The 25500-nt window shown below is 36.8% G+C and overlaps 1 protein-coding gene across 2 annotated transcripts in view; it reads left to right on the top strand.

Annotated features, from left to right (window-relative positions):
• Window positions 1–21599, top strand: part of ndufaf7 (NADH:ubiquinone oxidoreductase complex assembly factor 7) — a 50164-nt gene extending 28565 nt beyond the window's left edge. For both annotated transcript variants that reach the window (XM_028797460.2, XM_051924387.1), the window contains 4 exons: window positions 212–325; window positions 15691–15834; window positions 16288–16461; window positions 21221–21599. In XM_028797460.2, the coding sequence (XP_028653293.1) occupies window positions 212–325; window positions 15691–15834; window positions 16288–16461; window positions 21221–21430 (642 nt within the window). In that variant the 3' untranslated portion in view covers window positions 21431–21599. The remainder of the gene's footprint in view (window positions 1–211; window positions 326–15690; window positions 15835–16287; window positions 16462–21220) is intronic.
• The last annotated feature ends 3901 nt before the right edge of the window (window positions 21600–25500 follow it).

Raw genomic sequence — 25500 nt, 5'->3', positions numbered from 1 at the left:
ACTTATACCTACTCTAAACCTACTCATATGTTGAATAAAGTCTATAGGACCTGTAGCCAGTAAAAACATTGAAACACGGAGTGAATAAATACAGGATTTCTGATGTATTATTCATTGCAGTATCTTTTTATGGTGGTAATTTTAGCTTTCTTTTGCGTCTGTAGATTTAGATTTACTAATTGCTAATACGTGATTTCTCATTTGTTGATAGAAAACAGATAAAGGCTGGCGAGAAGTGCTTGTTGACATTGATGCTAAGCAGGAGGATAAACTCCGCTTTGTTTTAGCTCCATCTGCAACTCTGGCTTCATCAGTTTTTCTAAAGGTAAAAACTGTATTTCTTTTTTTTTTCAATTAATTTTTTTTTAAAGATGTTGTTTGTTAGAGAGGTAAATCTAGCTTTTATTCCAGCATGTAAAATCTTCTCCACTTCTCTTGCACATAAGACTGTGACCTTATTGAATAAATACTATCATGTAGACAGCCAAAAATGACCTCATGTGTAACATATTAAAATGGTTATAAATCTCTGAAGGATACATAAAGTATAAAGATAACAGAATGGAAGTTTAAAAATGCATATTTCTATCTTGCATTCAAGATAAAAACAATTCTCCTATTTTATTAAAAGTCTATTAAATATATTTTAAGAAACTATATTTCCTTTACAATGCAGAAACCTAAAAAGTGAGTGACTCATACATATAACTGAAAAAAAATTATTACCATGATTTTAGCTCAGTTTTTAAGTACAGTATATCAGTTGCTCAGTTTTTTTTCTTCATTTTAAATGTACTTATACTTACCTCCCCAGAAATAATTTTTGTTAACTTTAAAATGTAAACATAACTTTTGAAATCTTTACATCTTTGATTAAATGACAGTAATGAATTTATCATTTTGTCTTACTGTTACTATTTTTAAATTGTATTTTTTCTTGAATTCATCAAATCTAATTGGTCCTCTTTAATCAGACATTTTTAATTACAGTATATAAAATTAACAACTTGTAAGTTTTTAACTAGAGATGGAATGATGCCACTTACTATACAATTACTTATATCCAGCTGATTTTACTCAAATTTGCTAATGGCTTCACTATATGGCTTACCCCAAGTACTCTTCCCAGCTTTGCAAACATTAAAAATAAATTAAACCATGTACTAGCCTTAAGAAACAATTTGTGTTTGGAAAGGGTGGGTACCAAAGAGAAAAAGGGTGCTGACTAGTGAAAAGTCTTATCAATCACTGTAAAGACATTTGGCTTTTGCTGTCTGCACAAACAGCGGGACACACACCTAAATCATTTTCTTGAATAACAATTTATTTCGTGTATAGCTCAAAATCACACAAAGAATGCCTCAATGAGCTTTAACGAGCCCTTTTTTTTTGACAACCTCCCAGCCTTAACTCCTTAAGAAAACAAAAAAAATTACAAAAAAAAAATCCTTATCGGGGAAAAAAATGGCAAAGAAGACCCCATTTGAGGTAGGTTGGGCATGCATTGGGTATCAGAAAATGGGATAAAACAAAATAGAACATAAGTAGTCCTTTTTACAGTGCTAGATGGCCCATCTTTCATTGCCATCTGAGAAATACAACACAATAGTACAGACTACTTTGTTGTTGCACAGTGCTTCTCCCCAAGAGCATGCACAGAGTGCCATGTCAACTCTCAAAGCAAAATGCAAGACTCAGTAAATACAGAACTATTAGGATACAGATACAGATTTGTTCAAATACATCAAAATGAAGTAGAACCTAATTAACATAAATTAAAAACAACAATATTTGTCCAGATATTGGATGTCTTGAATAGGAATGTCCAGGATGCCACATACTTTCAGTTTGGTTTCCCGTCATGTGGATTTATTTAGCTCTAATCATTATAATACAGATTGTGAGAAGACAGCCCGGACATAAACAGACGGACACCGGCAGTTCTAAAAAACACACACGTTTTATTAAACAAGATCCCAAAGTCCAAGTCCCACACACACACAGTGCTCCAGCACCAAACACCCTTCAATTCGTGGCCTCTCAATGGTCCTCCTTTTCTCCTCACTCCCAAGCGTTGCCTTCTTCCACCCGACTCCAGCTCCCTGATTGTTTGAAGGTGGCCTCTTTTATATTCACCCGGATGTGCTCCAGGTGCTCCCTGATGTCCTTCCGGCGGCACTTCCTGGTGTGGCGGAAGTGCCGCATGAGCACCCCGAAGCACTCCGGACGTCCCTGGAAGTTCCTCTGCCAGCACTCCCAGGTGTGGCGGAAGTGCAGATATCCTGTGCTCTATGAATCTCAGGGCGCCCCCTGGCGGTCACCACAGGCCCCAATGGGGTTGAACCTCCATGCTCCGTTCCCGTGGTCCCTACACTAACCAGGGCGGTTGCCCCTTTGTGACCTGAGTGATGCATAGTCTGCCTCCTGGTCCTTCCAGGCGTCCCGGCTGGGACTGCCACCAGTAATTTAGTCTAGAACTTCTCAAGTTCATTCATGTTGGCCCCTGAAGCTTCTGGTTTTTGTTTTAACCAGTGAGTCACTTACTAAGCCGGTCAATAGTTTCATCTTTCTTCCTTTTCTACTTATTTTTTCTTTTCTGAATTAAAAAAAAATAACATTAAAGGTTATGTGTAATTTTGTTGACTAATCACAAACAAAGCCTTAACAGTCGACCTTCCCAATTAATGCTCCAACAAATTACAAATAATGATGTAGAGAAAACCTAAGCAATAAGCATATGTATTCTCAATGTGTTTCAATGTCCTTCTTTTTTCTATTGATTGAAATGAACTTTAAAAAATAAATATAATGAGAAAGTAAAAGCCAACAGAATTAAAATTAACAGCGTGCCATTTTGTGCATCTGGAACTGCCATAGTCTCTGCATGAAGAATAAATTCTAAAATTGAGCCAAAACAAAGCTCTATAACTAGCATTAAAAAGAAAACATCTGGAAATAAACGAAAGGATACAGACATCAATTGCCTTTTAAAAGTGAATATATGCAGGTTTTTTAGTGATGGAGCTGGAATAGTTCTAATGTACACGACTGCTAAGGCAAAGTTTATCAGAGTCGAAAATGACGATAAAAAAAATATATATATATACTAGTCATTAAGCCCGTTACAATAACGGGCGCTAGAACAATAGTGCATAAACATTAGTAGGAACAGTCTATATTAAATGGCAAGGGACCTTGACCTCATTCTGTTTGTTGGTCGTATTTTTCTTTGTCTTTCAGCCTTTCTTTTGTTGATGTTTACTTGCTGAGCTGACCGTTCTTTGTGGGCTGCCGCCGTGTATTGTGTGTCTTTAATTTTCTGTGACAGTAATACTGTCTTATATGTCCGCTGTCTTGTACGTCCGTAATATACCTTTAATTTTCTCTGGCGGTAATACAGGCGTGCGTGTTGGTAATATGCCTTTAATTTTCTCTGACAGTAATACTGGCTTGTATGTGGCTGTAATATGCGTCACTGTATTGTGTACCTTTAATTTCCTCTCGCAGTAATACTGGTTTATATTTCCGTAAAACACTTGTAATTTTCTCTGACAGTAATATTGCGCATCGCACTGTGCTCCGCGCATGCGCACTTCACCAGAAGACACACTCACACGGACACCTGGACGCACACAGGGATTTTATTAAAGAGGATATATATATATATATTTAGACAATATGGATATAGTGTTTATATATACAGGCTTGAAATTCAGTATTAGATTATGAGCATTGTGTGTTTTATTGAAATAGCCCATATATTCATCCATCCTTTTTTTCTAAGCTGCTTATTCAGTTCTGTTTAACTTGAAATAGAAAAGTGTCCCTTCTGTTTTATGACAAAATTTGAAGAAAAAAAATATTATTAATGCCAGTTTTATCCAGTTATAGAGCAACTTTAGAAATAGAAGTACATGTTTATGTTTGTGCATACTTTAAGAAAGTAAACAAAGTAATCTTTTCTCATTTAAAATGTTTACTCTTAATGCATGAAGCATTAGAAATAAAATTGATTAACTAGAAGCAACAGTATTGACTTGGGACTATGATATTGTAGAAATTAGACAGTCATGGCTAAGTGATGGGGAGGAATATAATTAGTGGCTACACATGCTTCAAGAGAGATAGACTGGGAAGTTAAAGGAAGAGGGTGTTATGCTATATGTGAAAAATAACATTCAGGCCCACATCTTCAAGTTGGAAGAAGGAAATATGTAAAAATCACTGTGGGTTAAGCTAGTAAGGAAGAAAGGCAGATATGTGATTATTGGAGTTTGTTACAGGCTGCCTAATTCTGATATTTTAGATAATAACATATTATTTAATGAAATAAGATATATGTGAAACAAAGCGGTTATAGTAGTCATGGGTGATTTTAACTTTCCAAACACTGATTGGAAAGCCCCTATATAAGAAAGAGGAAACTGAAATGGTGCAGATAGCAAATGACTGTTTTTTCAGAGTTTGTCTTAAGCCCTACACGTGGTGACACCTGTCTATATCTCATCTTTTCAAACAATAAAGACATAGTAACAATAATGAACAACAAGCAGTTTTTGTTCAGTACTACAGCAGTAAAAAATGATAAAAGAGAATTTAACTAACTTTAGGGACACGAATGATGAAATCATTGAAAATGAGAAGGAAATAGCAAATAAACTGAACAAATATTTCACCCAAGTATTGAAACAAGTGGAATGCCTCATGCAGAAGTAAAAATAAACTCTGAGTTCATAGATTTTAAAATAGAAGAGTCAGATGTACTTCAAGCCCTCAATGTATTGTAGCAGTGCTACTATTAGTTAAAACTGCATCTCCCAGCAGTCCCTGCAGGGGCTGTTGGGGTCAAAGGTGGTCAGAGGGGTTTAAAAGGAGGTCAGGTGTCCAAGGGAAAAAAGGTGGGTTTTTTTATTGTATTTTCTGTTCCGTTTACCTGATGGACTGCCTCCTGTTGATTAAGCCGTATTTAGTCTTTGTGTCCTGGATTGTGTCGTTGTTGGGGTCTGGATCGTCTTCTGTCAGCCTGTGTGCTGAAGACTAATAGTGGATTCATTGTCTTCCCCGCAAGAAAAGGAGCGCTCCTGAACCATTCATCCGTCTTCACCCTTACATTGTCTACCGGTAGGACTGTTTTTTCATTCCCTTTCAGCGTGCAGATCTCTGGATTCACTATGGTCATCTTTCTTTGCATCCGGTGTTGTTTCCATGGACTTTGCTGTGTGGAGTTGTTTGTGTTTATATGTTTAATGTAATATCGCCGTAGGGGTACAGGGGTGGTATTATTGTTTTCATTTATATTATTTAATTTCATTATATTCTTAATTGGTGTTAGTTCCCAGTGTGTTTTATTTTGTCTCTGTTTTTGAGTGTTTGCGGGTCGGGCCAAGGCTGACAAAATATAAATAAATCACCGTCATATTGACGGTGTGAATCTTAGCAGCATCGGACCGCTACAGTATTGAAGACTAACAAAACCCCTGGGCCTTACCAGTTGTATTGAAAGAAGTGAAAGGTTTCATCTGTAAACCATTAGCAGTCACTTTAGAAAGGAGACATACCCGAGGACTGGAAAGTTGCAAATATAAGTCCAGTCTTGAAAAAGGAATACAAAGTGGATCCAGGTAATTACAGACTAATTAGTTTTACTTCTGTGGCATGCAAAGTTATGGAACCTATAATAATAAATAAATTAAAAAATTAGCTAAATGAAAATGATATTCTAAATAGCAGCCAGTATGGGTTTATGAGAGGAAGGTCTTGCCAAATCAATCTTTTAGAATTTTTTAATAGAATAGTTGACAAAAACAAACCATGTGACATAACTTACCTAGACTTTCAAAAAGCATTTGATACAGTCCCAGACCAAAGATTAATTCTGAAACTGTAGGCTCAAAGATAACCTACAAAATTGGATCTCTTGTTGGTTAACCAGCAGAAGACAAAGAGGTTGAGGGGCATCACACCAACATAACATTGTCTTTGGTTAGTAGAAGAATTGATGTTGTAAGGTTTAGTTTATCTGGAAAACAGCAGTGTGAACAAAATCCTTGTAAGATATTGTTGAAATGTGTTTCTGTGATACATGATGGAAGTTCACCCCAGAATATGTTATTGCCTCTCTGGCATACCAAAAGGCCACTGAAATGTCAGTACAATGCTCATAATGATGCCACTTTTTAAATTTATTAGACTGTAAACAAATGAAAATATTAAGATATGCTAAAGTGCATGCTATGATGGGGTGCTATAACAGAACACTACTACTTTAGGAAGATACATATTTACTGTCACTCTAGTTGGTCTGTGAGTTTAGGCTTGAGCTAGGGAGATTGTTGTTTTTTTGTGATTCAAAAACTGAAGCAATTAGGTATTAAATGTTTAATGTATTGACTAAGAACAAAAGCCACATCAGTTTCTTCAACGTATGGTAAGCTGTGGCCTATCTCAGTGTACTGTGGGAGAGTCCAGTCACATAAATAAGCAACGTTGGTTCCCTCTTACTTGCTCAAATATTGTTACAGTTTTAGGTGTTACATTCTGCTAGTGTTTACAAGAAAAGGAATAATTCTTATTAACAGTGATCACAGTGGAAGTTACAGAAAAAAAAAATTGAACAGAGCAGTTGTGACGAGAACAGGCTGTTTAGCCCAACAGGCTTGTCCATCCTGTTCATCTACATTCTAGAAAGTAGATGCCAAGTTTTAAATGTCCCTAAAGTCCTGCTCTACAAAACACTGCTTAGTAATTTATTCCAGGTGGCTATGTTTCTTTGCAAGAAGAAAAACCTCAACATTTGTGTAAAATCTGCCTTCAACAAGTTTCCACCCATGTCAATATCCATCCATCCATTTTCCAACCCGCTGAATCAGAACACAGGGTCACGGGGGTCTGCTGGAGCCAATCCCAGCCAACACAGGGCACAAGGCAGGAACCAATCCCGGGCAGGGTGCCAACCCACTGCAGGACACACACAAACACACCCACACACCAAACACACACTAGGGCCAATTTAGAATCGCCAATCCACCTAACCTGCATATCTTTGGACTGTAGGAGGAAACCGGATCGCCCAGAGGAAACCCATGCAGACACGGGGAGAACATGCAAACTCCACGCAGGGAGGACCCGGGAAGCGAACCCAGGTCCCCAGGTCTCCCAACTGCGAGGCAGCAGCACTACGCACTGTGCCACCGTGCTGCCCCCATGTCAATATGTTTTTTTTTTGTTTTTTTTTTAAATTGCAGTGCATTTTGGTATGTTATATGTAAGCATATATTTCATAACTAGGCACTTTCATAAAGCTGTTTTATGGAAGAAATACTTATATGTGGCAATATAATGTAGTGGCACCGTAGAAGGTTGAAAACAGTAAAAATCTGTTATTTTTCCATCTTTCCTTTTGTAATCTTGCAAGCTATACCATATTCATAATCAGTAATCCATGTTTTATTTGGCTGCATGATCCATTTTTCAGAGCTGCTTACAGCTTTTTTGTATTTTAATTTATTTCTGTAAATTATGACTAAGTTCTACAGAAATGCAAAACATGCAGGCTGGATTCATTATGCAGACCTTACCATATGTGAATGTCATTTAATAGGCAAATCTCACAAATTTAGGCAACATTTTGGATAGAAATGTAATTTATAAAGCTATAATTTTGTGCATTGTTATTGAAAAAGCTCAGATACTCACCTTAACAACCTTGGTGTTTAATTGTTATGGACAGGGGAAGGGTATTTTAGGATTGCAATTATTCAGTAAAAATGTATATTTATATTGGGGGAAAAAGGATTTACTTGTCATGAATAATCCATTTGCTTTAATATATTAGATTTTAAATTGTTTAAATAGGACTCACAGCATCATCATCATAGTTATAATTGAAAGCAGGTTCAAAGCATCCACTTTTGCCAGTTCTCTCTGATGCATCTTATCCTTTTGCACAGACATGGAGAAGATCACCAAAAGTATTATCCATGTCAGAGTGACTCTTACTTTGTCTGACCAGTTTATTATGAAGAATAAACTCAACCGTATCACTGTCAATTGTCTGTTATACCAGGTTGAAGTGCTCTTATGGCATATTTCCACACCAAGAACGATGTCAAGGGAGCTATAAATGTGAAGACTGTGCTTTTTTGGCAATTAAATATACAAAGGAGGAATGAATAAGAAGGAAACACCTTAAAGAGGAAAACCAAATTCAATTAAAGGAAAGGTCTGCTGCCTCACTTGGCTTACTTTTTTCAAACCCCTTCTACCAGCTGGAGTGGCTCACCAATAAAGTGTACTACCTTATCCTTCATTTTCAACCTTTGAGTCCACCTCCTAACCAGTGAACCTTTGCTTCTATATTCTTCTTGACTTTATTAGCTCTCAGACTTGAGGCAACTTTAAAACTCCTCCTGGAATCACTTTAGAAGTCAGGGTCAGTTCTTCATTGGCTGCAGAGTCACCAGGCTAGAACTTGCCCTAACAGCCTGTAGTGCCTCTGTAATCTTAACTCCTCAGAAGCCCTTAAGGAGCAGAGCATTCTAAGCAGATTTTCATCAGCCCATTCCATTACATGAGAAGCACAGTCTCATTCTTCTGAGGCAAGGCATTTGTACTGTCTCCTTAAATGACTTTGTATTAGCTTTTTGCTTGTTCTCTCCAACTTGATTCCATCTTTTCCTCCTGTCATACTGCCAATAACTGTGCTTTCAGGAAGACTTGGTAGTTCCTGATGTCCCTCAATGGCCTCTCCCGCTGTCTTGCAATAAAGGGCCAGACTCCACTGATACAGTAACTGCTGCATCACCTGCCTACTAGAATTTTGGAAGAACATAGAACCCATACAGACATAAGTAGAATATGCAAACTCCATGTGGACAGCAATTAGGGATGGAATTGAAAACAAGGATGCTTGACTATTTATGTGGAAAACGTAACTCACTGTATCTTTTCTTGTTTTCCTCAGTTTTGTTTTGATCACAGTGAAACTATTTCAGTACTGCAAAGAAGGCAGATTACATTTACTTGGTTTGAAGACATCTTTTACCATATATCTCACCTTTTGTGCATTTCAAAGCAACTATGTAGCACAAAAAAAAATTACATTTTTTTTTTAAATTTGCCACATGCAGATGTTCAATTGGTGAATGATTTACTAAGTATCTGACAACATACCAAATATTAACTCAACATAAAAGTTTTAGTTTATTCCATATTTAATAGTAAGGGATTTGGGCAAATTTAACAATTCATGTTACTCCAATAGAACATTTGTTTTGTAAGAACCCACATATCTTCATTAACTTTATGGCTTTATGGCTAGCTGGGGGAGCAAAGTGGAGTTAGTGTTGCCTATTTTAATATTCTGCCTAGTCCTATTTTCTAGATCCTTCTTTGATGAACATGTCAGCATAGATTAGCAAGGTTTATCAAACTGTAAGGGTATACATTCCTAGTACCCCTGCTTTATTCCAATAAAATGTTCACAAAAGCTGAATAACCAAACATTTTTCAGCTGAAAAATGTGACGGAACATCAGCAGCTCTCACTTTCAGTCTCCAACGTCTGCCATGTTCTACTTTTGATATTTTATGTAAGTTGTGTGATGGGCATGTTTATTTCTGCACGCTAACTTCATATTCTCGTATACAGTACACTCAGCAGTTACTTGCTTAATGAACTCTCTAATGGCAAATGCTTTTCTACTTTTTTCAGTCATTGCTACTGTGTTGTAGCTAGTTCTTCTTTCTAGTGCTTTCCTATATGTATGAAATATAAAGTTACGTGCTTTGAGATGTTCATCACCACATTGATCACATGGCACCCAGCTTAATTCTTTGCAGGCAGGAGCAGATGAATGTGGAATAAAATGCTTAAGTAAAATAATGTGTTTACATTTTTCCTACCATTTTATAAACCAGAATTACAGTTATTAAGCTACAACTCGCTGTTATAGGAACTCAGGAGAAAATGAGGACTCGGAGACAGTGGACATGATCCTATTAACTATACCTAGGTTAACGCTTAAAAGTGGTGATTTTTAAAGTTCTTTAAAATTACAGATGGAAACAGACATATGGTAGATATTTTCTATTGTCTCTGATGAAAAGGGAAGCCAGATGTTTTTTGCTTGTTGTGATATATGTTTTAATAAGTGTAGCATACCAAAGAATCAAGACAGGCACCTCCGTTCTAAGGCACAGCACAGTTGTCAAACTAAACATCCACGACAAACATAAAATGTGACACTAAAAGCAACCAAATAATGTGTAGATTTTATTTGTTATGATTTCAGCCATGTGACAGAGCTTTTACCAAATGTTTTATTGTATTTATGCTGCACTTGGTTTAAGTATGTCTAATGACAGGAAATTACTTAATATTTGTTGGTTATGTGCTTGAGCAGGATGATACCTTTAAAAAGTGGATGAGAACAGGATTTAATAAAGTAAAATTCCATATCATATAACCCTTTAGTTTGTGGGCTTCAACTTAGCTTTTAGGTAGAGATTTTTTTCTGTAACTAATACAGAATGGGACATCTGGTTGGTGTATTTAGTTCATTAGCTCTTTCATGCCTTGCCCAATAGTTATGAAATACGTTTAGCATATTTAAATGCATCTTAATGTTTTATTTAAAAAAAAAAAAAACCTGACACACAGGCAAATATAAAAAATAGCTAGTAGTTTCTTTATACTGGTACTTTCTCTAGTTCCATTTTGTGATTTTTGCCAAGTGAATTGCTAGAAGAATACTCAAAGGAGCAGGTCTTGAATTTTGACCACTTGCAAACTTTAAGAGTATGGTACTGAAAATGGCTTCTGTTCCTGGCTAGAAAAAAATATCCACATAACACATTTTTTTTTTGTGAGCCAAAGAAATATTCAAAAGGGTAAGAAATTGGGAATCCTCACTTAAAGTAAAAAGTATAGCACTTTCTCTGCAGGTCTTCAAAGTGATAATTTTTAATAAAACTCAAACAATGTTGCTAGGAATTCATGTTGCATCAAAAAGCACAAAATATTCAGAATTGGTTTTCTTCCCTGTATTAAGAATTAGCACGCTGATAACTATAACATTTTTAAAAAGCTAGCATTGCTCATATTGAATAATTGCAAGGTGCAAAATAGGTCTGGTAGCAGTGTTGCCAGTTAGGCTATTTTTGATTGTTGTCTGTAGGAAAAAATTAGCTTTTGCGAGTTGTGTTTTTTGGGCTACTTTTTTTTTTTTTAAAAAACAACTTGGTATTTTGGGTATTTTTCATCCCCCCCAATTAATTTTTGCCATATTTCTCATCCATCTGGCACTTTTTCCACTGCTATTTGCACTTGTATATATTCTTTACCATTGTAAAATCTCCGGCCCAAACTCCTCAAAGTTGTGTGAAGTATATACCAATTCTATCACTGTAAAATATCTGAGGGCATCCCTACATCGGGCTTTGATATTATGCATCCCATCCTCTCATTTTGACAAAACCCAACCCACTTTCTGGTGAGTCTACCTCGGCTATTGGGATAATTTTTTGGGGCAAATTTCTGATTTTTAAGCTGTCCTTCGGCTATAAATATTTTAGGAACTTGGAAACCCTGTTTGGGACCCCCTAATTAACCATTCCAACCCCCTAAATGTCTGAAAATTAAACTTGTGGGAGGCTGAGAAAATAAATTTTGAAAAGTATGTTTTGGTGTTAACTCAAATCACTCAGTGCACATAATTTGGTTTGAGAGAAAGTATTTTAGCATCCAGCAGACAGCTCTTCCTAGGCTGGGATGTCCTAAATATGGCCTAGAAGACACAACTCTATATGTGCACAGAAGTGAATGGTGTCTTTGATTTAAATTTAAAAAAAGCAGTGATCAATTTCTGAAGTTCAATTAGTACAGATAATAAGAGTTTTTGTATTTGTGCAGAGTTTATGAGATTTTATGCCAGCTGTATTGAGCTATAAGTTCATAAAGTCCCCTAGAACATCAGTAATAAATCCTCTGCAATAAATCAAAAAACATTATTGTGTATAACTTTACTTTTTTCATGTAGTTATGTTTTTTGTTTATCACTAATGTCGTGTGTTTATTGTTATTTTTATTGTCTTGAATAATCTGTGAAAGTAAGTTTTACATACATTTACATCAGAACAGATTTAGTGAAGCAGTGTGTCGATATGCACTTGTAACAAGAAAAAAAAATTGCTAAACTGAATTTCTCCCTGTAAATAATAATGCCTTGCATCCTCAGTACAGCATTGTTCTTTATAGTTTTATTTTGTAGGTTATGTCAAGATTCTACTGTATGCACTGTTCAGTCCTCTCTGAAGTAATGGTTGGGATCAGCTAGCTTTCTCTTTTTTATTTTAGTGGCAAAACTGACCTTCCATGTGTTTTGATCTTAATGGTAGTTTATAGATCCAACTCTGCCTAGCCCTGAACATCATTAACTCTGAGTATTCTGTTTTTAGTATTGTATGTTATTACACAGGGAGGTAAACTGATGTGTACTGCAAAAACTGTCAATATGCATCAGTCGTGCCATAATGCATGTCTGGCTCAGGCTGCCTGCCTGCCTCCATTACCTCTGTTTTCAGTATACTTTAGCAGCAGACACAAAATTTGGTACATAATTGCACCTTGATCCTTGAGACAATCTTTACCATTCAAGATGGCTGGCTAAATTCTGACTGCCTCGTAGATGAGCTTTGAGAACCAAGCAATTGCATATAAGCCTGGGTTCTGTTCCTGGACTTTACATGATGGTGACAGCACAGTCAGTTTTGGCAGACTTTTTAATGATGTACATTTTATTGCTATATAAATGAATGAATTATTATTATTATTATTATTATCAATTGCTTTACTGACTCAATATTTGTATAACATATTGCTTTATTGAGGGCAAGTGCAAAACATATTTAACTTCTTCTTCTTTCAACTGCTCCCGTTAGGGGTTGCCACAGCGGATCATCATCTTCCGTATCTTTCTGTCCTCTGCATCTTGTTCTGTTACACCCATCACCTGCATGTCCTCCCTCACCACATCCATAAACCTTTGCTTAGGCCTTCCTTTTTTTGTCTTCCTGGCAGCTCTATCCTTAGCATCCTTCTCCCAATATACCCAGCATCTCTCCTCTGCACATGTCCAAACCAACGCAATCTCACCTCTCTGACTTTGTCTCCCAACCATCCAACTTGAGCTGACCCTCTAATGTACTCATTTCTAATCCTATCCATCTTCGTCACACCCAGTGCAAATCTTAGCATCTTTTAACTCTGCTACCTCCAGCTCTGTCTCCTGCTTTCTGGTCAGTGCCACCGTCTCCAACCCATATAACATAGCTGGTCTCACTACCATACTGTAGACCTTCCCTTTCACTCTTGCTGATACCCGTCAGTCACAAATTACTCCTGACACTTTTCTCCACCTATTCCACCTTGCCTGCACTCTCTTTTTCACCTCATCCACCTTCGCCAACTCTACTTCCTGCATCCTCACCATTCCACTGACCTCCTTCTCATTTACACACATGTATTCTGTCTTGTTCCTACTGACCTCCATTCCTCTACTCACTAGAGCATATCTCCACCTCTCCAGGGTCTCCTTGACCTGCTCCCTACTATCGCTACAGATTACAATGTCATCAGCAAACAACATAGTCCACGGGGACTCCTGTCTAATCTTGTCTGTCAACCTGTCCATCACCATTGCAAATAAGAAAGGGCTCAGGGCTGATCCCTGATATAATCCCACCTCCAACTTAAATGCATCCATCACTCCTACCGCAGACCTCACCACTGTCACACATCCCTCGTACATATCCTGTACAACTCTTTCGTACTTCTCTGCCACTCCCGACTTCCTCAAACAATACCACAGCTCCTCTCGAGGCACCCTGGCATATGCTTTCTCCAGGTCCACAAAGATGCAATGCAACTCCTTCTGGCCTTCTCTAAACTTCTCCATCAATATCCTCAGAGCAAACATTGCATCTGTGGTGCTCTTTCTTGGCATGAAACCATACTGCTGCTCACTAATCATCACCTCACTTCTTAACCTAGCTTCCACTTCTCTTTCCCATAACTTCATGCTGTGGCTCATCAATTTTATTCCACTGTAGTTACTGTAGTCCTGCACATCCCCCTTATTCTTAAATATCGGCACCAGTACACTTCTTCTCCACTTCTCAGGCATCCTCTCACTTTCCAAGATTCCATTAAACAATCTGGTTAAAAACTCCACTGCCATCTCTTCTAAACACCTCCATGCTTCCACAGGTATGTCATCTGGACCAACGGCCTTTCCATTTTTCATCCTCTTCATAGCTGTCCTTACTTCCTCCTTGCTAATCTGTTGCACTTCCTGATTCACTATCTCCACATCATCCAACCTGTTCTCTCTCTCGTTCTCTTCATTCATCAGCCTCTCAAAGTACTCTTTCCATCTGCTCAACACACTCTCCTCGCTTGTGAGTACGTTTCCATCTTTATCCTTTATCACCCTAACCTGCTGCACATCTTTCCCAGCTTCTGTCCCTTGGGTACACTTCATCACTTCACTCAACTCACTCCAAAAATCTTCTTTCTCAACCCATTGCACATCCAACTTGCAGTGCATATGCACTAACAACATTCATCATTACACCTCCAATTTCCAGCTTCATAATCATTATTCTGCCTGACACTCATTTCACTTCCAAGACACTCTTAACATACTGTTCCTTCAGAATAGCTCCTACCCCATTTCTGTCATGGTGTGGATGGGAGGAGAACAATTTGAATCCACCTCCAATTCACCTGGCCTTACTCCCCTTCCATTTAGTCTCTTGCACGCACAGTATATCAACCTTCCTTCTCTTCATCATATCGGCTAACTCTCTCCCCTTACTGCCAACATTCAAAGTTCCTACCCTCAGTTCCACTGTCTTTACTTTCCTCCTCACCTCCTGCCTCCGGACACGTCTCGCCCCTCTTCTTCTCCTTCTTCGGCCAACAGTAGCCCAATTTCCGCCAGCACCCTGCTGGCTAACAGTACTGGTGGCGGTCGTTGTTAACCCGGGGCTCGACCGATCCGGTATGGAAATTTGTATTGTTGTCCGTATATTGATTTGGCAAAATTTTACACCGGATGCCCTTCCTGACGTAACCTCCCCATTTATCCGGGCTTGGGACCGGCATGAAGAAACACTGGTTTCACTATCAAATTAAAATAAAATCAAATAGACTGTTTATCCTGTTGAGCCCTAACAAACACAATCTAAAAAGGAGGACTAACAGAAGAAACAGTACTAAAACTGAGTGGAAGTGCAGAACTAAAATCAATGCAATTTTACAGACAAAAGATAATAAAAGTACTTTTTTTTTTTATTAGTGCTAGTCTTTCACCTTAAAAAAAAAATAAAAAATTCTGAAACCTCAATTCTCAAATCCAGCTGAGAGGCACAGATAAATAACAAGCATATTAGCTGAAGCTAAAGCTAAGTGTAGATTTATAAATGGGAACTTGAAATTAGGAAATAGTATTCAATGAGGTTGATCTCATTGCTGGTTTATGGTGTCAGCACTTTGACAAAGTAAGTAGAATTGAGAGGACCACAAATCACAAGTTCATTGCTTAGATAGAAAACTGCATTACCCAGTCAAGTTCACATTCATATTTAACAAATGTTGAATTAAACTGAATCATTGCATTTACCTTTTCAGACTGAAGAAGGAAGAATGCACATAGAAGTATGCCCCGAGGCTGGGATTTTGGTGCAGAGACTGACCAGCCGGATTTCTGAAGATGGAGGGGCTGCACTGATTGCTGACTATGGCCATGATGGAGAAAAAGAAGACACTTTCAGAGTCTGTCAATTCAATTACAATGATTTCTGTATTTTTTTTTTTGGAGTGGTGGTGGTGGTGGTGGTGAGGGGTTCTGATAATTTAAGTAGAAAAAAATGAGAGTTACAAATCATGTAAAACTAGTGATCAATAAGAGTTGCAGTTTGAAGTATTTAAAAAGAAGTTAATTTGTAGTACAGTACCCTACTTTCAGAAATACTGAGGAGTTGTCAGATATAGGAGATCATTCCATCTGAGTATACTATATTACTTTGTTGCTATGGTGTAATGCAATTTTACTGTCCAGAGAGCCCTAAAAAGGGAAATAAATAAAATACATATATCTCTTCTAATAATCCCTCAACTCTTAACTACTGTACATCTTTCCACATGTCCGGAGAATCTTTTAATACAAGTGAAAAATATGTCATTCCGGATTCTTCTAACTTTGCTCTTTTTGCTCTTATCTCCTAGGGCTTCAGTGGCCACAAACCCCATGACGTGCTTATGGCACCTGGAACTGCAGATCTGACAGCAGACGTAGATTTTTGTTATTTGAGAAGAATGACTGAAGGAAAAGTTGCTTCCTTAGGACCAGTAGCACAATGCAAGTTTTTAGACAACATGGGGATTAATATCAGACTACAGGTATGCCTTAAACGTACTGGGATACTATAGTTATGTAATTCTAGCACATTATATAGATTTATGTACTTTTGCAGTCTATTATGCAACCTTTTATCGTCAATATATAGTGAACCATATTATTTCACTCCAAACAAGGCTCAGGCAGACCCAATTTGAGCAACAATAACTGCAGATATGCTTTCAGCCAGCCAATATGTAGCATCTAATTCTTGCCTTAACTATACACCTCATTTTATTAGGCTGACCACAATAGGTGGCACACAACTGAAATGTATGGAATGCGTGTTTTTCTATTAATATCATTAAATGAATATTCTCCCCAAAAATGTTACTTAACCCATGCGTTTTGTAGTGATAACTGAAAAAATTTGAATCTCAAGTTTTTATAAAGAACAGACATAATAAAATTTATGCTATAATAAAAGCCAGTGTTGAATAATGCTATACAATGGCAAATTACTGTATATGAAAATTGTCCCTGAATGGGGTGGGGGTGAATTTGGGGGGCTCTCACCGGTACTTATGTTGCATGACAGGAGTCTTGACCAGTGAATAAGGAAGAGAGGCTGATCTTCAATTCAAAATCTCAGTTCCCTGTGAATTGAGTTTCCTGTTTATGATGTGCATGGATTTTTTTCCTAGAAGTATCTATTTAAGAATATTTCAGCAACAAGTGTGTGTTTACTTGTTATGGCATGTGGATTATGTAACTCAAATAACATGACATTTTCATTTTAGTCCTTGGATGTTTTTTGTTTCGTTTGCCATGGTACATTATTGGTCACTATGGGCTTGTATTATATCTTGAACAGTTTTAATCTTCGTTGTCCACAAAAACATTAATTTAAAATTTTTTCCAGGTTATCATTACAATACACTGTTGTTATAATATGTTTTCTTATTAAGTTTAATGTCACTGTTCTCTGTGCCCACTGTTATGGACTCATTCATACAGGCAGACCAAGTATGGTACGCAGGGGCTCAGCATCAGCATTTAGAATTGCCGAGCCAAGCACAGGACTAGAGAGCCAAAGACAACTGGAGAATTGAATAGTCAACCTAAAGACAGACTAGTATATTTCTGTCTTTTGTCAGCACAAAAATCCTTTCCTTGTAGGGAGAATGAGAACTGCATGTAGGCATTGTGCTATTCCTGTATTTTTGAAAGTGGGGTTTGAGTCCTTTCCTGTCCTTGTTTGGAGACCAGAAAGAGCCTGCACGTGGAGCAACCAGTATATAAGGATGGACCTACGACCAACACACTTTGAAGCTAACGGGTGGAAGATTGTGTCCTCCGTCCGGAAAATCCTTTCAGCGTGGCGACAAAAGATGGCAGACTGCGTAGGTCAAGACCCCCACATACTTGATAGAGTCTGTCATAAGCTTCCCGTCTGTAATACCGCGTGAACCCATCAGTAAAGTGAGCTAAATTATCCTTATACTTCTCATGTAATCTTGTAACCGCCATATTGCATGCTGGGGGGGGATAATACCTTTTTAATTTATAATTATTTAAATTCAGGTTAATTAAAACGCCACAATTGAAAAGAACACATTTCCAGAGAGCTAATGCCTCTTTAGGAAACAACTGTGGCTTAGTAACATATTAAAAAAATATAATTTCTGGGTGGAGCATTCTTTTAATGCTATCTTAAAAAGCACTATTTTTACCAAATTCGAAAAACAGTTTTTTGTCAACTCTCTCTCTCTCTCTCTCTCTCCACAATTAAGTACTGCCAAAGCACTCACATTTCACATTCTGTCCATCCCAAGCCACCCTCTCAAACATATTTTAGTGGTTTTTATGAGCTTCTTAGTTCACATGGCTTTTCCGCATTGCTTAATAGAACATACTAGCTTGTTTCTCATTTTTGCCTACTGATATGTGATCTAAAGTATTTCCTGTAAGGTAACGGCTTGTCGTTACTTCTTATTCTATGGACTGAGATGTCAGTGCTGACAAGCTAATCACCACAAAACTTGAAATAAATATTTAAACTGTAGTACTAATTGTTTACCACTAGAGGGCAAAGTCATTATAAGGTGTAAAGACAGAAACTTTCTCTTTTATGATTTTATTTAATGTATTTATTCATTTGTTTAATTTCAAAACTGTTTTCCAAAATTAAAGCTTTTGTAAAGGTCATGTCTTTTGATTCAGGTAAGCCACCTCTATTAAAGTTACATAATATTAGTCTGTAATTTACAATTTCAAATAAATGTGCACAAGGACATAGAAGCTGCATATTTCTTTATTATTTTTGCCATAATGGTGGATAAGATATTTGCTTCTATTCTTTATAATTCTGTTCCTAAAAAATTAAGTATTATTCTGCTGTATTGAAATAATATCCTTTGTTTATGAATGTGCATTTACTTTTTGACCACCATAAATGTAACAGTAGTAGCAGTTTTGTCACGTGTACAAATTACACTGAAATTTGTACTTGTGTGCTTGACCAATATGTAACGTTACCGATTCCCACTGCCATGATAAACAGGAATATATATGTTATGATCTAACTCCATTTTATTTAATAGGGAATACAAATACACTTACCTAATGTTCTGCTTTCCTTGTTTCCAAAACAACATACTGTTATCTGTGGACATCTGTGGACAGCAGAGGCAGAGAGGGATTTATAAAAAAGTAAACTTTCACAGAAATATTTTAATTGATCGTTTTTAAGGTTGCATGTTATCTAGCATTTATGTCTAAAATTGAACTTGAGCTTTATTTATTTCCAGGCAGCAGAGTTGCTAAGAAGTTCTTCTGGTGTTACATCTATACACATGACAAGGTGCATAGATTTACTGTAAACACCACCATATAGAGTACATGACACCATCACAACATTATAGACAGTAGTAATGAAAATATATACTGCACAACATGCAAATATGTCAGACAATTTAGTAATGTAAAATTGCACTCCTGCACATTAATATATCAATAAGTCATTATAAAATAAACTTAGATTTAGATCGGATGGAGGAGTTTAGAAATCAGGAAAAGACGAGATGAATCAGAGATGGTATTTAACAAGAGTGACTGCAATAGGAAAGAAACTGTTTCAGTGTCTCGTAGTTCTTGCTTTTAGTGACCGGTAACATTTCCTCTATGGCAGTAACTGACTGAGATGGCTGCCTAGGTGAGTGGAGTCTTTCTGATATACAGTAATATAACTATTAGATGACTGATGCCACTTTAAAAGAAATGCCTCATAGATATTTGCAAGTCGATTTTCCTTATTTATACTTCATTTTGCAGTCCATTCATTATGACTTTAGTGCAGTAGGCCTGTAGTTCACAAGTTCAGACCTGGGGGGGCCCTTCTACGGCTACTGGTTTTTGTTCTAACCACTTTCACAATCAGTACCTCATTTTTATTTTTATTCATTTCCATACTTTACTGAAATGTTTTTGTCATCAGGATTTGGATACAATTGAAAAGGAGAAAATGACACAAAAAGGTAAATTAAAAAGAAAACAGCAAAAGAAACATAAGCATTTAAAGCTAAGGAAAGACTACACATATTCATGACTGCCTACTAATTAAACAAATGAGATCAATTAAAAGTCAGAATGACACACTGATTTCAAAACTGGTTGAAATAAAAACCTGTAGCCATCGGGATCCCCCCAGAACTAAACCTGAAACCACTGGTCTGGGATTTTCACTTCTCTACTGCACTACACAGTGACTGTGGTGCCTTTGTATACATCTTCTTCATTGTTCATAATTTTGGCTGCTTGCTGTAGTACTAGGACTGCATTTATAAAGCAATACGTGAATCCCCTTGACAGCAATGGTGAGCCACCCTTTACCATGCAGCATCTCAATTTTATTTATTTTTTTTTTTTACAACACTTTTCACTAAGAATGTTGGCACTGAAGGCTTACTGACAGGGTGCCATTTCATGTTTGGATGAGAGACATTGGCCGACCTCAAACACTTCTACAGCACAGTATTCAGTCTCTCTGTAAGCTGAATTATATACATTGTTAAGTACATTAACATAGTGGTTTTTAAATTTTTTTTTTCTTTTGCATCCCAATTTTTCCTATTACATGTCTTTGTGATCACTAATCGCTGCTTAACATTGTCTGATAAGCATCTTGTTTCCCCATGGTGAATCGCTGCCCATTGTTGTTTTCCTCCTATGAAAAATCGCTACCAGTCCTCGACCGGGGAGTTTGTTTCATCCATGTAAATGGCGACTCGTCGCAAGGCTTTTCACAAACAGTTTGTGACGCTTTCTCATTCTGTACAATTGCAGTTCACGGCTCATAGTTTAAGAAGTTCTGTATTAACAAATAAAGAAACTTAGTCAGCTGGGTTGGAACTATCAAGCAGAAATTTTATTTGCACTATTTAGGTCAGTTAATTATTAAATAAAATGTACTTCATATCTGCAGCAGGGTCCTAACTTAAAACTCCCTTAATCTGAACTCTTAAGAATTTCACAAATTTATTAGGTGAGATATAGTTAGCTTCTTGCATCTGTAGTTTACATTTATTATGGCATGGCATATACCTTAAACATATTAAAAGTACAACAAGTCTGTGCTAACCATGAAAGGGTCTCCAAAATTCATCCAGAGTGAGGAAAATGACAAGTGTTCTGTACAAATCACGTTCTCAAGCAACAACTTAGATTAATGTTGTAGCAAGGGAGTAATACCATAAAACTCGAGAGTGAAAAAGAAAATAACCTAATGTTTCTGACTGTTGTAATCTGATTTTTGTTTTGCAGGTTCTACTGAGAAACTCCACAGATTCAGACAGACAAGCAGAGTTAGTTCATGGATTTGACATGATGATGAACCCCAAGAAAATGGGAGAAAGATTTAAGTTTTTTGCCCTGTTACCTCACAGCAGACTTGCTAATCCAGAAAAAGGAGAGACAAACCAGAAGAGACCAAAGCCACCACCAGTGGCAGGGTTCACTGAACTAAAACTGTGAAGAACACAAACACTCCTGAATTCCTAGTCCTCTGCATTGACCCACTGTGGTGCCGTTACTGTTGAGTAGTTTAGAATGAAAGCCTGACATTAATTATAAAGTACTGCACTGATATTTCAATCATTGTACCTTGCCTCAAAAAAACAAACATGCTCCTATTTTTTTCTTACCTATATTAAAGGTATAAAACAAAACAACAAAAGGCTTGTTTTAAATAACTTCTTCTTCTCTTCTTATAATCTTTCTACCTAGGAATTAATTTACTTATAAAAGTACAGTCGTCAACACACTTTTGTTTAGTGGATACCATAAATTTGAAAAGCATTGTTATTGATTGTTCAGTATAAATTGCCACAGTAAATTAGCTGATGATGTTCAGTATTTTTGTTTCAAAGCACAAGTTGGATTTGAACCAGCCATGCATCTGAATGGACACGAAATGAATCTAAAGTGATAAAATAGGAGTGTCTTCATTTTTTTTCAGCCTGAATGTTAATGAGACTTTTAAAAGGTTATACATAATGTGATCAATGTTAAAATAGATAAAACTGTATACTTTGTTTCACTTTATTGACCCCTCTGTTTGCTAAATAGTGTCTTTCTGATCTTCTGTTCAGTGATGGTGGACTAGGACTTCAAAAACAAATCTGAAGAGACCTCTTAGTACCTGAATCACTTTAGTCTAGAGCAGGGGTGGGCAGATTCAGTCCTGGAGGGCCGCAGTGGTTGCAGGTTTTTGTTCCAACCCAGTTGCTTAATTAAAAACCAATCCTTGTCAATTATTTAATTGCATGGCTTGCTAGTGCTTTAACTCTGCCATTTCAGGTCATTCTCATATCCTAGATATATTTTCCTTTCTAAGGATACCATCCAAATGATTTGAAGTCTAAAACAGATGAGTAATTCTCAGAGCTTCACTTTTTTCTCTTCACTTTCCTTCCAAGTATTTAATTAAACCAAATAGTGCATGAGAAATGCACACAGGTGTAAATGAAAACAAGCTAAATGGAGAAATGCTGGTCTCTTTTGTCATTTGCATGGTATTGCTAATTAGGAGCAATTAAAAACCAAGAATACAGCTGTTTAAGACTAAAATAAGAAATAAGGGTTCAAAATCTTAACGAGCGAGACAACTAAAGTGAAGCTGAAGTGTTACTTGAGCAATAAGGGCTTCTTATTAAGCAATTGGGTTAGAGCAAAAACCTGCAGCCACTGCGGCCCTCCAGGACTGAATCTGCCCACCCCTGGTCTAGAGTTTGGTTTAAGTTTTTTGTCATAAGATTTATATCCCCAGGATAAGGGAGATGGATTGGCTGGCCAGTTGGTGCACCCTCAGCAATCTAAATATGAATTCCTTGAAAATGGTAAAATGGTGGGAAAGATTGTGAAGTTTAGGAGCTACTTCTCTCCTCCTACACCCTTATCTAACCTGGAATGAAGATGTTACTAGTCTTATCAAAAAAATTCAGCAGTGCATGGTTTTTCTCTGTCAACTTGTCAAAGTTAAACCTGTGCTGATAGATAGATAGATAAAACTTCAGTTCTGGTAATTGAAAGCATCCTCACTTTCTTCGTAGGTACTTTTTGAAACAGTCAGTTTAAAGGAAATGAATAACAACATTTTTATGGAAATACATGCGGCTAAAATGGTACAGTGTGTGTGAAAATGTTCTGAATACTTAATGGTTTGTTATTATCATTAGTGTCTTCTTTTTTTATTTATCTTGTAGTCTGTCGCTTTACATAATTGTCCAGATGTTAATAGTTGTTTTTCAGTGGTACAATTTTTACTTTTGTTTCACTTACACATACGCATTTCATCTAACATGGTTCTATAATTTCACTCCATCCAGATTTAGAATTGCTATTGTGAGGTATTTTGAGGATCGATACCGATCTCATGTTGTTACGATTGGCCAATTCCGTTTTTTTTCCCTTTGTCAGTTAGTCGTAAAAGCATATGAGGCATGCTGAGAGAATTACCTTCAATAACGGCAAATTTAAAACCTGACAGGAGGTGAGAAATGTACCTTAATAAAAAGAGTCCAGGAAGCAAGCTTTATGGGAATGTGCTTGAGAGAGGAAGCGCCGGTGAAGATTCACACACATGCAAATACAGAGGAAAGCAGCTGAAGGTACAAGTAGGTAGGGCAAGAGATAGCAAATATTTTTTTAATTGCTCTGTTAAGGTATTGTGGGGTTTTTTTCTATATTAAAGAGTTAATCTTGGCATTTTTACAATTAAATTGCAGATCACAGGTTTTACCTATTTTTTATTACTAAAATGAAATTCTGCAGATGTACAGTACTTTTCAGTGACCATAAAAATAATACTAAAATAAATTTCTGTGCTTGCTATAATTACAAACCACGATTCTTATAAAATGTTCAGAACATATTTATCATGAAGTTACAAGGTTAACATGCTTAACAAGTTTACATGTCAAATAAGACACATTTGCTCTTAAGCTGACAAGCCTTTTGTACACAAAGCAATGAGGTGAAATTCTTATTTTTCTATTCTATTTATGACTTAAAAATGTGCGCTGTTCTACTAAACACAAGCTTGCTCCCCGTCCGCACTAAAACAAGGAGCGTCCATTTGAATTAAACAAAATTAAAAGGTCTGAACTCATTAAAGAAGCTTCTCTTCTCATTTCTTTTGAAGATGTGCCCCTTTTTTTTCAGCTGTACAACATCTACATCTGCCATTCCTCTCAAGGTGTAGGACGATTTTTCAAATTTCTTTTACTCAGTTTACTATCCCAACATTCTACTCTTTTCTCATTGTTCTAAAGTCTGCCTTAATGCTTTCTGTTTACAGGAAGTTCTGGCAACAAAAGTATGTGTGCATCTCATCAATGACCATAATACATGGCAACTAAATTACCCAAATGAACTCTGCTTTTTAGCAAAAAACAAGAAGCTGTGGTTACAGTAGGCTGAGTAGCATTAAAGAATAAGTTTGGTATTTTTCAGGTCAAAGTTATTTCTTCACAATCATGGTATATATTAACTTTCCACAAGAAATTCCATTCTAAAGTGATGCATATTTTATACATTTTATAAAATAACTGTTCCTTTCTTCTCTTTTATAATGGTGCTCATGGGTACGAGAATTACAGTATAAAGAAAAGCCTTAATAGTTTCCAGATGTTAATTTTTTCAAGCCAAAAATTGAGTATTGTCTTGCATTTTAACATTGCATACAACTCAACAATAGTAACTGAAAAAGTTACACAATCATGTATATTCTTTTACTGCAGTATACGGCAGCTTATTTCATTTCACAAAAATAGCTGCTGTTGATAATGCACTTGTGTACTTCAACGAGAGAGCACATATATGTGGCATGAAATCAAGTGACAAGAACTAAACAGACATTATAGACATCTATTCATCAATCTTCTTAACCCGCTTATCACTCAGCAAACATCGGATGCAAGGCAGAAACGCCAGGATGGGGCACCAGTCCATCACAGGGTGAACACACACACTGACCCTCGGGCCACTTTAGCAATGCCAATCCACCTAACCTGCGTGGTTTAGGACTCTGGGAGGAAACCAAAGCACCTGGGGAGAGCATGCAAATTCCATGCAGAGGCACACAAAAGTTTCCTTCACTGTGAGAAAGCTGTGCTGCTGCTACACCACATTGCTGCCCAATGTTATTACCATTATTACTAATATCGCCCATCCATTAATCCAGTAATCTACTGAAATATGTTTCTCAGCTATTGCCACAGTAACAACAATAATAATAATAGTAGTAATAATAAAAATAAATCATCTTTCTATCCTGCTTAATGTAATGGCTTTCCGAGTCAAGGATCTACAAAATGACAAAGAACAAGCTATTGTGAGTAAAGATCAACTACAAGCATTTTTTCTAAACTATTAATATTAGTAATATTAATATATTCGTTATTAATATTAGCGTTCACATTCACATTGCAATGAATTCAGGCCATGATGCAAGAAAATCAATCTTTGACCATCTTATTATTTGGTAGGTATGCTGGACCTGATACTCTGTGTCACAGTCCATCATTGACTCACACACCCATTGG

This window comes from Erpetoichthys calabaricus, chromosome 3 (assembly GCF_900747795.2).
Source record: "Erpetoichthys calabaricus chromosome 3, fErpCal1.3, whole genome shotgun sequence".
NCBI lineage: Eukaryota > Metazoa > Chordata > Cladistia > Polypteriformes > Polypteridae > Erpetoichthys > Erpetoichthys calabaricus.
Note: the sequence above shows the minus strand (reverse complement) of the source record. Positions and strands in the feature narration are given on the sequence as shown.